Below are 13,956 nucleotides of genomic sequence, written 5' to 3'. Positions count from 1 at the left end.
TGTGTGTGTGTGTGTGTGTGTGTGTGTGTGTATGGAGTACGTGTGTTTGTATGTATGTATGAGGGGGAATATGTGTTTATGTGTATACATGCATGTATAAGTGTATATACGAGTGTGTGTATATGTTGTTTGTTGTTCAACAAGAGCAGAAATACTAGCTCTGCCTTTGGTTAGAAGATCCATGGCCAGGTCCCATTTCCACAGGGAGGATTCCGAGATCTGTTGGAAATTCCTTACACCAAAACAAGCAAATGAAAACTCAGGAAGGCTCCTCTCTACCCTGTGTTCTTCGAGGTTAGAGTACACGGAAATAGAAAAGGGTAAGGCCCCATAATGTGGACTCTGACCTTTCAGGTTTTAAACATATCCAATATAAATTTGTCTTACTCAGAGATACTTTAATCGCCTTCCGTCTCCTTCATTCAGAGCAAACAAAATCAGTTTCTCTCAGATTTTAGTACCTTGGTGTGTGTTTTTTGGTGTGTCAGGTCTCCCACACCTCTCTGCCTGTGGTCCAAGACCAACTCTGTGGCCACACTTAACTGTCCTGTGTGTGTGGGGGAGGTATCACCAATAGGGAAAGAGCAGCTGGGAGAGAAGGTCTGTGGGGAAGCCAAAGCCAGCTGGTGACTTGAGCTCAGATGCAATTCATTTTCGCTAAACTCTGTGGCTCACTGGGGCAGAACGAAGTTCCTGAAAAGTGGGGGTGCCCAGAAAGCACAGCCTACTGCAGAGCACTGAATGAACAGGCACACATAGTGGCCTTACTGCAGCTGCAGCAGAGACCAGCACTTCCCGCTGGAGACAGACCTGCTGGCCCATGGCCCTGGCTCCTCTTGCCTGAAGAAAGGCCCCCCCGGAGAGATAATCGTGCTAGGTACAGCCTGCAGTCCTCAGACTTCTCTGGTCTGAGAGCTTGGACTATTCCTGCACTACAAGGAAGTCCCTGCCTACACACACAAAAGGGCCTAGGCCAGGAGGTTGCTGCTTCTGTGGTGTAGCCCTGAATGCCCCCTCTGCTCTGAGGTATGAACCTATAGAGTGCAGTTTGAATTTTAGGGTTGGCATTTCCTTTCCAAGGGGCCTCCGCTTCTTCTGCTATAAAATGAGAATAACACCTAGAAGACTAAGGATTAAGTGACATGACACACGGCCAGGCTAGAGCAGTGTTGGTAAATAGGAATTTCTGGTGGCAGACATTTATGAACAGCCCCTGTAAGCTGTGGCTTCCTTTGGCAACATACAATTACAGAAATCTGTCCTTCATACTCATTGTCCTTGGCCCTCTGGGGACCACTGCGTAGGTAAAAAAGAAAGCTGGAAATGCTACAAAGCTGTAGGGAGAGACCTCGCCTCCAGATTGCTCCAGGGTGTTGATGGAACTTTTTTTTTTTTTTTTTAAATGGGACCCAGCCTCTGTGACTCAAAGTCAGAAGTGGATCAGGAGGCTTGCACAGCCTTCTGCTTCCTCAGGAAGGATAGGGAGGGGCTGAGGTAGGGCAGCATGCTCCAAACAGCTAATCTCAGGCTCAGCAGCTTGCTCAAGACTCCAGAAGGAAAAGGAGTCAGGCATAGCGGCACACGCTTATAACCCCAGCATCTGGGAAGCTGAGCCAAGGTGATCACTGTGAGTATAAAGCCAACCTGGGCTATGTGGTAAGACTGAAGCAATCCTGGGCTACAAAGCAAGCAAGCAACATACAATGGACTCCATAAAGGGTTTTCTGTGTGTGCAGGTGCATGTGTATGTGTGATGTAGAAGTTTTCACTTAGGCCCAGGGTCCAGCAGGGGCAGTTTTCTACAGGATGGAAAAGCTGATAGAAGGTAAAGTCTGTACCTCTGCTTCCCACATCTCAGGCCCAGCGCTCTCCCTAGGATACCACCACTCTGGCTATAGGGACACCATGTTGCCTGCCCCATGAGCAAAACAATGCTAGCCCCAAACAGGCCTAGTCTGTGTACTGAAGCAAAGCTACAGAACTAAGAACCTGGACCAGGACTGGCAGAGCTGAGGCCTTCGGGGTTCCATACCGTGTGGCTCCACACTGTCTTGGAGCCTTGTTCTTCACATGTCAGATCAACTTGTCTTTGCCCTGAAGTTGGCTATGGTGGCTGTGTCAACTCAGGCTATAATCTTCCACAGAGACAGGGATGCCTGACTGTGTGATGGCGGTGACTATGCGCTATAGTAGAAGGATGGGTGCCAAGAAGCCCTTTAAAACCCTGCTTGAAGATGTATGGTGGTGTGCATCTGTAATCCCTGCACCTGAGAAGAGGAGGGGGAAGAGGTAGGGGCTCAGGAGTTCCAGAAGAGCCTCAGCTACATAGTGAATTCAAGGTCAGCCTGCGTTACACGAGACACTCTCACAGGAGAAAAAGAGGCTGCCCAGAGAAGTTAATGGCTATTCACGGCAAGGAGCAGCTGCTACACTACAGTAGTGATAGCCCATTGATGTGGGTGTACTGTTGCAGTAGTCATGGTATGCAGGCACTATTAGGACAGCAATAGTGTGTATATGCGGGGCTGGAGAGATGGCTCAGTGGTTAAGAGCATTGCCTGCTCTTCCAAAGGTCCTGAGTTCAATTCCCGGCAACCACATGGGGGCTCACAACCATCTGTAATGAGGTCTGGTGCCCTCTTCTGGCCTGCAGACATACACACAGACAGAATATTGTATACATAATAAATAAATAAATATTTAAAAAAATAGTGTGTATATGCTACTATGATAGCTGTAGAACACGCATGCAGAGTGATAGTGTGTACTACGGTGTGTGTGTGCTACTGTGATAGTGTGTATTATGACAGTGTACACCATGATAGTGTGTACTATGGTGTGTGTGTGCTACTGTGATAGTGTGTATTATGACAGTGTACACCATGATAGTGTGTACTATGGTGTGTGTGTGCTACTGTGATAGTGTGTATTATGACAGTGTACACCATGATAGTGTGTACTATGGTGTGTGTGTGCTACTGTGATAGTGTGTATTATGACAGTGTACACCATGATAGTGTGTACTATGGTGTGTGTGTGCTACTGTGATAGTGTGTATTATGACAGTGTACACCATGATAGTGTGTACTATGGTGTGTGTGTGCTACTGTGATAGTGTGTATTATGACAGTGTACACCATGATAGTGTGTACTATGGTGTGTGTGTGCTACTGTGATAGTGTGTATTATGACAGTGTACACCATGATAGTGTGTACTATGGTGTGTGTGTGCTACTGTGATAGTGTGTATTATGACAGTGTACACCATGATAGTGTGTACTATGGTGTGTGTGTGCTACTGTGATAGTGTGTATTATGACAGTGTACAGTATGATAGTGTGTACTGTGATAGTGTCAACATATGTGCTATGACAGTACTAGCACACATGTGCTTGTAGGTACTACGATGACAATAATAGCATAAATGATGTGTGTGTGTCACACACCACAATGCACCATTAGTGTCTCTACCGTGTGTGCCTGTGTGCCTGACATTACATGTTACAGTCCTTTTCTCGGGCATAGAATTCAGTGCATTTGCTCTCACATTCACTCTGCAAATAAAAATTGTGCCAGACCAGACACTATCAAGGACTAGGGACACTAGTCTTAAGGACTAGTGGAGACTGACAAGGACACTGGTCATCAGAACAACATGTGACAGGTCTGCCTGCAATGTCTGAAAAAGTGTCAAGGACTTACACCGAGTCTCGGTGGCAAAGTCCCAGCAGGCATCTGAGGGGAAGCTGACAAGATGAGGGGACATGAGCCTCGCCTTACAGAATAAGCAGGGATTGATCAGGCCAGACAGAGGGACATGAGAACCTCCTGCTATAGCATGGGCACTGGGGGACACTGGGGGGGCACTGGGGGCTGGCAGAGATGTGATGGGGCTTGGGGAACTAGCCCTAGGCAGTGTGTAAGACCCTGCACATCTTTCATTTTAGAAAGCCCACTCAGACTACAGGGGACAGGCTCGGGCACAGGCCGTGAGAGGGGACACTACCGAGGAGAGGAGGATGCTAGGGCTTCCTAGCTGAGAGATCTAACCTAGGAATGGCAGTGAGGGGACCTGGAACTGACAGGCAGTTTAAGGGGCAAGAGGCTCAGTGCAGCTGCTGATTGGACTGGCTGGTAGAAACTGAGGAAGGGCGGGGGTGTGGCCTGCTGTTGAGAGTGGGCACACACGGGCATCTACCAAGGGAGGGGGAACTCTCACAGGCAAGTGTGCTCAATGTCGGACATGTGACGCGCTATTCTGGCTAACTGGCCTGAAGTTGTGGCATTTTAGACACTGACTCTGGACTGGGACCTAACTGATTATGCATGCTGTTGCCATGGCAGCTGTGGGGTAGTTCATCCCCGTGCTGAAATCTATCAGCACCTGGTGGGAGGAAGTGTGACTTCCAGGTTTCTCCATGTTGAGATATCCTAGAACCTACACCAAGGTGTGATGGCTCATGTTTATTATCGTAGCACTTGGGAGGCTGAGGCAGGGTTGAGAGTTTTGAGGCCAATCTGGGCTACACAGCAAGAACCTGCCTGTCCCCAAATCGAAGGGCAAAGAATGATAGTTTAGTGGCAGAGTGCTTGGCTAGCGTTCATGAGGTCCAGGATTCGACCCCCAGTAAACACACACACACACACACACACACACACACACACACACACACAGTCAGAGAGAGACAGAGACAGAGACAGAGAAAGAGAGAGAGACTGCATTGTAGGCAATATGAACTTTGATCTCTGAAATCATCAGGGTTAAAGTAACAGATACTCCAAAGTATTACAAAATGCCCTAGAAACCCACTGCATGACACTTTTGCTTTGTTGTTGTTTTGTTTGTTTTTGTTTTCTCGAGACAGGGTTTCTCTGTAGTTTGGGTGCCTGTCCTGGAACTAGCTCTTGTAGACCAGGCTGGCCTCGAACTCACAGAGCCTCTGCCTCCCAAGTGCTGGGATTAAAGGCGTGTGCCACCACTGCCCGGCTTGCATGGCACTTTTGCATCGAGCCTTCCTTCTCACAACTCCGGGCAGGTGTAACTTCTTAAGATATTCTCGGGATATCACAATGTTCTATTGGGTTCTGACCATAGGTAGGCATTGTTCTAAGCGTTTGAGGTATACGGATTCAGCTAAGCCTTTGAAGAGCACTAAGATGGGTATAATTTATTCACTTCATTTGGTAGAGAAGGAAACTGAAGCCCAGGCAGGCTTGGTAACTTGCCTGACATCATCCACAGCCTAGACCTGAACTCAAGTAGTTGACCTTTGAGCCCATATCCCCATCCTAACTGATCCTATATTCCATTCCTGGTTCTACTCCTTGGCAGACAGGGATCCTCCCATGCTCCCAGCAGTAAGGGAAAGGCCTGGCTAGCAAATGCTTGCTTTATGTGGCAGGAGGCCAGCCCATTGGTACCTAGATTGAGGTGCAGGGTGGGCCCATTCCCAGACAGGCCGGCAGCGGGGGTGACGGGAAGTGCAGGTGGGCTGTTGTGGAACTCCCAGCGCTTCATCTGCAGCTGCTGTAGCCAGTATAGCATCACTTGTTTGGTGGCTGCCTGAGAAGCACAAGAATTAGTCAGTCAGGTCCCAGGCCTGCAGGGTGGCACCAAGCACGGCCTTCAGAGATCACAGATGTTTAGAAACTTTGTCCTGCCCAGAAAAAAAATCCATCAACACTGCAGGCCTGCATCCACTTCTGGAACATCACAGAAAAGAACCAGGCTCTGGTTTCCTGCTTGGGCTCCTCATGTCTCTGTTTCCTCGAGCGTTTTGTAGGGACAGTACTACTGATTTTATAGAGTGCTTATGAAGACAAAATAGGGGGAATAGAGTGCTTGGCACAGGGCCTGGTACACGGCAGGTGCACAAATGCATTCCCTAGACGGAGAAAGAGAGGTACCATGAGAGAGGAGAGAGCTGTGAACTGTGACCTGGCGGGGCCCAGCGACTGCCACTCTCCTTGTATGACAGCCCCAAGTCCTAGCTGCCTTTCTGTGGGATTGAGGTAATCCCACCCACTGCAGGGCTACACCAGCTCATGACTCTGGATGGGGGCAGGAAAGCCACAAACACACTGTGCTAACACACTGGAAACCTGCACCACTCCAACAAGTGAGGAGCTGATGTCAGTCATTTCTTTCCCAAGTAATAGCCCAAACAGTGTTTGTACATCCATTAGCTCACTGGATCTTCTAGGGAGACAGGTGTGATCGGCCCTTTTCACAGATGGAGACACAAGTGGTCCAGACATGTAGTGGCTATGGCATGCTGGCCCAAGAACTAGGTATTTCTGCTGTAGAGCAAAACTAATTTTAAAGGCATGAGCTTATGTGGGCATGGGTGATGGGCAGCTCACGGGAGTAGATAGTGAGCCTTGTGGAGCTGCCCACAATCAAGGCTACAAAAGAATGGCAGCAGGCTACAGAGCAACCAGGGCAAGTTCCCTCTTTGGAGAGGGCCACAGATGCAGTGTGACTTGGGTTCGGAGAGAGGTTGCCACAGTAAGCTTCAGCTGACAACATGGCACACAAGCTAAGAGTCCCCTAGGAAAAGAGAACCTTAACTGAAGAACTGTCCAGATCAGATTGGCCTGTGGCCATGTCTATGATACAGGAGAGCCCAGCCCACCGTGGGTGGTGCCATGCCTAGGCAGGTGTGTCTGTATAAAAAGATAGCCGAGCAGGCCAGAAAGAGCAAGCCAGTCATTAGTGTTCCATTATGGTCTTCACTTTAGCTACTGCTTCCAGGTTCCTGTTTGAGCTCCTGCCCTTCAGTGATGGACCGGGATGTTAAATAAATTCAAATAAACCTTTTCTTCTCCCACATTGCTTTCTGTTGAGGTATTTCTCAAGGCAACAGAAACAACTAGAACAAGGGTATTTCTATGATAGTCCTCTGGCCTGTTACGCAGACATCAGTAGGTCAGAATGCCTGTCAGTCTTTTCTTTTCATACGCTGTTCCTCCAAAGCTTCAATTACTCTCAGGCTTCACCAGACCTGATAATCCCCAGCCAAGCACAGGCACCTCATTTTATTCCTGAACTCGCCTGACACGGTCACACTGAGCCACCAGTCTGTCGGAGGCTCTGCTAAGACTGGAAACCCTGTGACAGGCCAGAACACGTGATCTTGGTTCACACTGAGGTTCAGAAAGTAGTCCTTAGATCTTCTGGCCAGATTTACTTCAGATAACACAGATCTGGGTGTCCTACAGTTTCTTCACCCTGAGGACTCTCTTGCCTGTCAGCACAACCAGCCAGCTACCATTTCCTCCATCTCCTGGCCACCTCCATCTGCTTTTCCTCCAGGGTCACAGCTCCTGCTTGGCCATCATTCCCTCCTGGTTACTCTCTGAGGGGCTCTCAGACTAGCAGTTTCCTCTCCCCCCCAATTTGTTCCCTGCCCAACAGCCAGGCTGAGCTCTCTAAACCCTCTAATCTCGTTGCACTCCCTTAGTGTAAGGCTCTTAGACAACCTCTACAGCCTGCTGGACAAAGTCTAAGCTCTTGAGCCCAGTTCACCAGTGTCTCCCTCTTCACCTCCATCTTCTGGGCCAGTCTCCTGTGGCTTGCCTGGATGGATGCTCAGGGTTACACTGCGTCTTCCCATCTTAGCGCACAGGCTCCCTCGGCATCATTGCCTTGATCATTTGCCTGTCCAAAAGCCCATTATTTCTCTCATTTAAGGGGTGCCTTTTTGAAGAGCTCCCCACATCACGTGGAGGCGCTGACCCCTCCTGTCACCAGACTCTTCACAGTGTCTCCAAAGGCATTTAAATACCAGTTTTCCCATCACACCGTATGCTGTTTGAGAAGAAGGGGCAGAGGCAAACAAGTCAGACTTGTTCCACGCCCCAGAGCCTAATACGTGGACTCCCGGAACAGTAAAAACCATGTGCTGAGAGGCCCTGTCCACAGCCCTTGTCTTATGGAATGAGCCCAAGACCTAAGGCCCACAAGACCTCTAAAACATCCTCTCTGCCTAAACATCTGAGTTTCCATTATTTTAACAGCAACCTCCTCCCTTCTCCCCTGGAGCCTATTTAACTAGCCACACCCTGCAAGGAAAGGAGAAGGAAAACCTGTGGGCATCCCAGTGTCTGGACAGCGGCAGGTTGGGGGCATAGGGAGCAGGAGCAGAGGCGGTGGGGAGGAAGACTTTCGTCCTTACACTCTTGAGCCTCAAGAATTAAGCGCCATCCCTCCCCCCACATCTGTCTTCCCAGTTAGGCAAAAGGCCATTTCCTCTCAACTTGGTAGAATCTGACCTGGGGCTCCACCACCCTGTGTGCGCCTATGTGTTTATTTAAACAACATTTACTAAGAACTCACCAGTTCAGACATGCCTGGACAAACAACTTAGACTGATCGCTAAACTTACATATTTTCCTCCTAACCCCTGCCCATGTCTGCGTTCGCTCCCGTTGGCCAAACCACCAAGACATGAATCAGATCCGGCCTTAAAGAAGGCAACCACAAATCTTGACTCTTGCTTCAGTACCAAGGAAGTAAATCAAGGAAACTGGGTGGTTAGGCACCATCAAAGTAAAGTTTTGATACAGCACTGGAAGATTCCAAAAGTGGACCCCCCATCGTTTGTAAATGCCCGGTCTGAGCCATACCCTTATTGGCTATGACTCAGTTTCTCGCTCCATAAAATGAGTCCCTCACCCTTGCCTGTGGGAAGGCAATAAGGAAACGGTGTGAAGACTCTGTGGCAAAGCTCCAGGCTCTGGGCACATGGTGGTAATCACTGTCCAGGTCAATTTAGGGTGCCCAGGCATTGGCCCTGAAAACTAGCTCAAGAGAGAAAAGAGAGAAAAGTTCCATTTACCTTTAGGGTAATAACCCGGTTGGGAGTCTTGACTTCGAAAGTGCCCTCATCTTCAGCGTCCACCTTGCAATCAAAGACGGCACTGGAGAGGTCGATACTGTCCAATGGGTTAGCATCCTGAGCGGTGCGCGAATAATACAGGTGGCACTTCTTCTCGTCGTAGAAGAACCAGCGGCATTTCCAGCCCTTGATGGGCCCTTTGCCACCAAATTTACTTAAATACCCACAGAGTTTCTTGGGGACCGTGTCTTGTGGTCGGGCGCAGCCCTCTGCGTCTCCCGGAGGCACCACCTCGGGTTCCCTGGCCGAGCTGGGAGGTTGTGTGGACTCGGAGGGAGAGGTGCACTCGGGGTCCTTCTGCATCTCTGCTGGCCCGCTGCACAGGCCCGCAGCACCACAGTCTCGAAGATCCGGCGGGCACCTGGGAACCGGCCGACACCTGGCTGGGGCGGAGTCGGTCCAGCCCGGCCCCCAGAAGAAGGCGGAGAGCCCCAGTCGGTGGCCGGGAGAGAGCCGCAGACATCTGACTGCAAACCCCGCTCCCCGGCAGGCCGCGCCCCTATTCCCTGTCACGCGAGGGCCCGCCCTCGGCCCCGCCCACGCAACCTACTTCCGGCTTTTCCTCCACTTCGTCGGCCATGCTGGCTACGCGCGTCTGTCGAGTGTGCAGGCGCTTCGGTGTAAAGACAAGGTGGCTCCGAGGTGCTTTAGCCGTGGGAGGGGATGCGGGGAGACACGCCACCCCCTGGCTATGCAACCGTGAGGCTCGCGTGTTGGCACGGGGGATGGCGTCCCCTATGGCCGACACCCTACGGGTGCCGCGCGAGCCACCGTTGGACGGCGCATCGCGCAGCCATTGGCGGAGTGAACGCGGGGCGGGGACGCTCCGTTTCCGGCGCGAGGTTGTCCTCGCTGGGAAACTTTGGAATTCTTCTCTGTGCCCTCCTTCTTTCCCTGAGGTCGGCCCGCGGCTCGCCTTGCCTCGGGCGTCCAGTACGCGGCTGAGGTCGCCGGGACCCAGAGCAGATCTAGGACGTCGCTGAGCCCAGGATCTAACCAACTCCCTTATTAACGGTCCTGCCTCAGTTTACAAATGCCGTCCTAAGGCGCTTTACGGCAAAACAGCTAGACACTTTGTTCCGGTTCACCTCTCTTCTGGGGCTTCATCTCGCCTTTCTTGCCGCTTCAGCTCCTGTTGCTTTAACTCACCCCACAACCTCGCCATCCTTAAAGAAATCCGTGTTCGGTCAGGAGTATTAACGGAGCGGAGTGTGGCAGTGGCGGCTGCTCTGAGTACCTGTGTACTTTTAAGAGTCCGATTTCCCCAGTCTTGAGAGACTTGCTCTACCAAGGTTTTTCTCATGTAAGGAGGGATGGTGCTCAGGCCTCCCCTTGCCTCCACTCCACAAGAGCGGATTTATGGGGATGCTAAGGAGCCCTCCTAGATTTGCGGAGGCCACTGGGGATTGTGTTTTTAGACTGGAAGGTTAGAGTCAGCCTATCTTCTAAATGCCAGACAGATCTCTTAATTGGTTATAATTTCTCATCCCAAATCAACATTGACTATCCAACTTAATTTTCTGTTCACAATTTTGTATTTTTCTAAGAAGTTCCTCAATTTTTAGAACTGTTTTTTTTTTTTGATAATATGCAGGAAGCTCTGAAAAAGCAGGTAGAAGGGGGTTAGCTGGAATTAAAGGTCAATAAACCAGACATGAAAGCAGTAGGCAGTAAAGCCACCAAGAGAACAGTGGAATAGTTAGCAGAATTCACACCACTGAAAACTGGAAGATACTGCAATTTCATTAGTTTTTAAAGATACTGTCTTGTATAGCCGAGGCTATCCTCAAACTTGCTATGTAGCCAAGTATGGCTTTCAGTTCTGATAATCCTATTGTTGGCAGCTGTGTTGGCTGGGGAGTCCTCGTAAACTTTTCGGGATCTTAGTTTACACAGAACCGAATCCTTGGCTTTATTGCAGGAAAAGAACTTGAAGATGAACCAGTGAGAAGCAGGACTGGAGTTTAAAGGGCACCGAGGAAATCAAGGCACACCCCAGAGCATGGGCGTGGACTTCTCAAAGGAAGGCAGTACTTTGCGCGGCTTAGCACTAGCCATAGGTATTATTTTGGTTGCTTCAAGAACGATCTCCAAGGATTGCTAAGAAAATTTACTTTTGTCCTCTTTTTTGGTAAATATGAGTATAGGGTGGCTCTGGAAGAACCTTTGCAGGAATTAACAATCCGAGAAGATAAAATCAGGATCCATCCCGGCTGCACAAGGGAGTTAGGACCTCTCTCACCTCAAAGGGGGTTTCTGGTGAAATTCCTAAAAAATTGCAGGCTCTCTGCTAGGAAGGGAGAAAGGCCTGAAGCAACCGTCCTTTGTCTTGGGATTCTCAGCAAGGAAGAGACTTGAGCCAGACTCTGGAATGAAGGGCTGCTTTCTCTTCCTGGGTCTGAATAATTTTCCCAGTCCTTTTATCCCGTCACCCTCTTGGTTCCACTTCTCAAGTGCTGAGATGACAGGTGTACAGTGCCCTGCCTGGCTCTCATGGATTTTTAACACTGCTTTCAGTCTCTGTAAGTGTCAGTAGACCACTTCCTCCCCCACTCTGTTTCCCTCCCCGCAGAAAAAAATTAAATCTGTAATAAATCTGACTTTAGTAGACAAACATCCAATCTCTGATGTTCCAAGTCAGAAGGAGAGTTTTGGTTTCTACCAAGAGTCTGTGCAAGTACTTTGACCACAATGACAGAACTTTTGAAAACAGTATAAAACAGTTAATCTCGGGCTGATAAGATAGCTCTGTGGGTAAAGGTGCTTGCTGCCCAAGCTGATAACTTGAGTGATAACTTGAGTTCTGTCCCTGGGCCCCACACAGCGGCGGAAGGAGAGAAAAGACTCCCAAAAGTTGTTACCTGACCTTCGTGCAAACACACACACACACATAAACAATAATTTTGAAATTTAAAAAAGTTAATCACAATTAACCTCAAGCTTTTGAAGTAAATTCAAATTCTCTGTGTAACTAGAGGTAAAAGGCTGGATGGCTCAGTAGATAAAGTGCCCACTGCACAAGTCTGATTGATTTGAGTTAAATCCCTGAATCCCACAAGGTAGAAGGAAAGAACCAACTCCTACAAATCCTTTGACCTCTACAATGCAAGTCACATCCACATTCTCATGCAATCCACATCCTCACCCACAAATTATTTAAAAGGTAGAAGTGGCCATTATAAATCATTTGATGGGGGAGAATAAAAGCCAATAAAACTGTTGTTTCCAAAGTCCATCACTTTCCACTAAGTCACTAGAGTTCTGATAGAGTTCATAGACTCCATCAGAATTTTAGCAGCGATGACAATTAACTGTGACCTTTAATTTCTCTGGCTTGTAGTTTTTTGATTTGTGAACTGGGCCTTGAAAAGGCAGAAAATCCTGCCCCCCCTTTTTTTTTTTAAACAACGTGGGTGAACTTGGACATTATTCTAAGTGAAGGAAGCCAGGCTCAGGGGGCAAATATAAATTGAAAGCAGTTAACTCATGGGAGAGGGATTGCCAGGGGTCACAAAGGACAGATAGATCTTAAATGACCAATGAGCCATTGACCATTCTGTAAAAAGCAAAATGTCTTTTTAATCTTGTAATTTTCATTATTACATTTTAGAAATTTGCATTTAAGTTTAGGAGTTCAGTTGTAAGGATTTGTTGTAAGGAAAAAACCCTGCACGTGCTTACAGGTGTGCACATCATTGCATTATTATGAAAAATCAAAAGTAGTATTAATGTCCCCAAATCAAGAATTAGTTACATAGGGATTAAGACGTTTTGGTTAATCTCAACTGTCGATTTGAGATTTAGAATCACCTGGAAGACAGGCCTCTGGCATGCCTGTAGGGGATTATTTTGATAACACTAAATGAGGTGGGAAGACCTGCCCACTATGGACAACACCATTCCCTGGGTTACAATGAGCACAGACATTCACTGCCTCCTTTTTCCTCACTATGGGCGCTCTGAGCTCTTCCCTGCCTCGATTTCCCCGCCAGAGTATATTAAACTGAGCCACAAAAAAGCCCTTCTTTAAGTTGATTTTTGTCAGAGCAACAGCTAAAGTAACTAGGACAGACATTGAGTAATATGAGAAATATTAGGTAACAAAGTAGGCCACAAACTACTCCCGTAAGACAATTGCTATTTGGTAATGAACAAATAAAATATACCTGCAATAAAATTGAACCAATAATTGAGAATATTGATAATTATTTCTGGGTGGTGAGATTAAACAATGTCGTACTTACTTTTTTATTGCTGAGAAGAGACACCATAACCAAGGCTACTTATAAGATTTAATTGGCGGCTTACTTATAGTTTCAGAGGGTGAGTCCATGGCCTTCACAGTGGGAGCATGGCAGCTGGCAGGCAGATATGGCACAGGGACAGTGGCCGAGCCTTACCTCTGATCCACAACCATGAGGCGGTCGCGGGTGTGTGTGTGTGTGTGTGTGTGTGTGTGTGTGTGTGTGTGTATCTCAATGGAAATGTGCTGCACTTTTGAGATCCCAAAGCCCACCTTCAGTGACACACCTCCAACAAGGCCAAACATCATCTCTCCCAAACAGTTCCACCAACTAGGGATCAATCATTCAAATCTATGAGCCTATGAAACTACCACAAAACATAATTTCCACTCTTTCTGGCTTTTATGTATTTTTCCACATTTGAACAATACAGTCAGTGGTGGGCATGGCGGTGCATTGGGATGCAGAGGGCTCAAGCATAACCAGGCCTGCACTGTGAGACCCTGTTGTCACAGAGCCAACAGAAACTGGGGACATGTCTGTGACCTCAGCGCGAGTGGGGCTGAGGCTGGATGATAATATGTTTGTGGTCAGTCCAGGTTACAGAATGAGTCTCTGTCACAAAATTTTAAAAAATTCTAAGCCTTAAAAGTTTGCAAACTTTCACCTGTTCCTATATTTCAGAAATACATAGTTGAAAAAAACGTTGAACCCAATTCTTTAACTCAAGATCAGAGTTCAGAAAATCTCCAGGCTCCACTCCTGAGACACCAGGGAGCCCTGCCTCTCGCTGTGTCCTTGGCAGATTGCTG

The 13,956-nt window shown here is 48.3% G+C and overlaps 1 protein-coding gene across 3 annotated transcripts in view; it reads right to left on the bottom strand.

Moving 5' to 3' along the window:
* The window catches only part of Tbc1d2 (TBC1 domain family member 2), a 46,347-nt gene extending 37,000 nt beyond the window's left edge, over positions 1-9,347 (bottom strand). For all 3 annotated transcript variants that reach the window (XM_050156056.1, XM_050156057.1, XM_050156058.1), the window contains exons 1-2: positions 8,841-9,347; positions 5,422-5,563 (exon numbers count right to left, since the gene is read on the bottom strand). In XM_050156056.1, the coding sequence (XP_050012013.1) occupies positions 5,422-5,563; positions 8,841-9,203 (505 nt within the window). In that variant the 5' untranslated portion in view covers positions 9,204-9,347. The remainder of the gene's footprint in view (positions 1-5,421; positions 5,564-8,840) is intronic.
* Between the last annotated feature and the right edge of the window lie 4,609 nt (positions 9,348-13,956).

Source organism: Alexandromys fortis, unplaced genomic scaffold (assembly GCF_014885135.2).
Source record: "Alexandromys fortis isolate MF-2015 unplaced genomic scaffold, M_Fortis_MF-2015_v1.1 scaffold_92, whole genome shotgun sequence".
NCBI lineage: Eukaryota > Metazoa > Chordata > Mammalia > Rodentia > Cricetidae > Alexandromys > Alexandromys fortis.
This window is presented reverse-complemented; position numbering and strand designations above follow the sequence as displayed.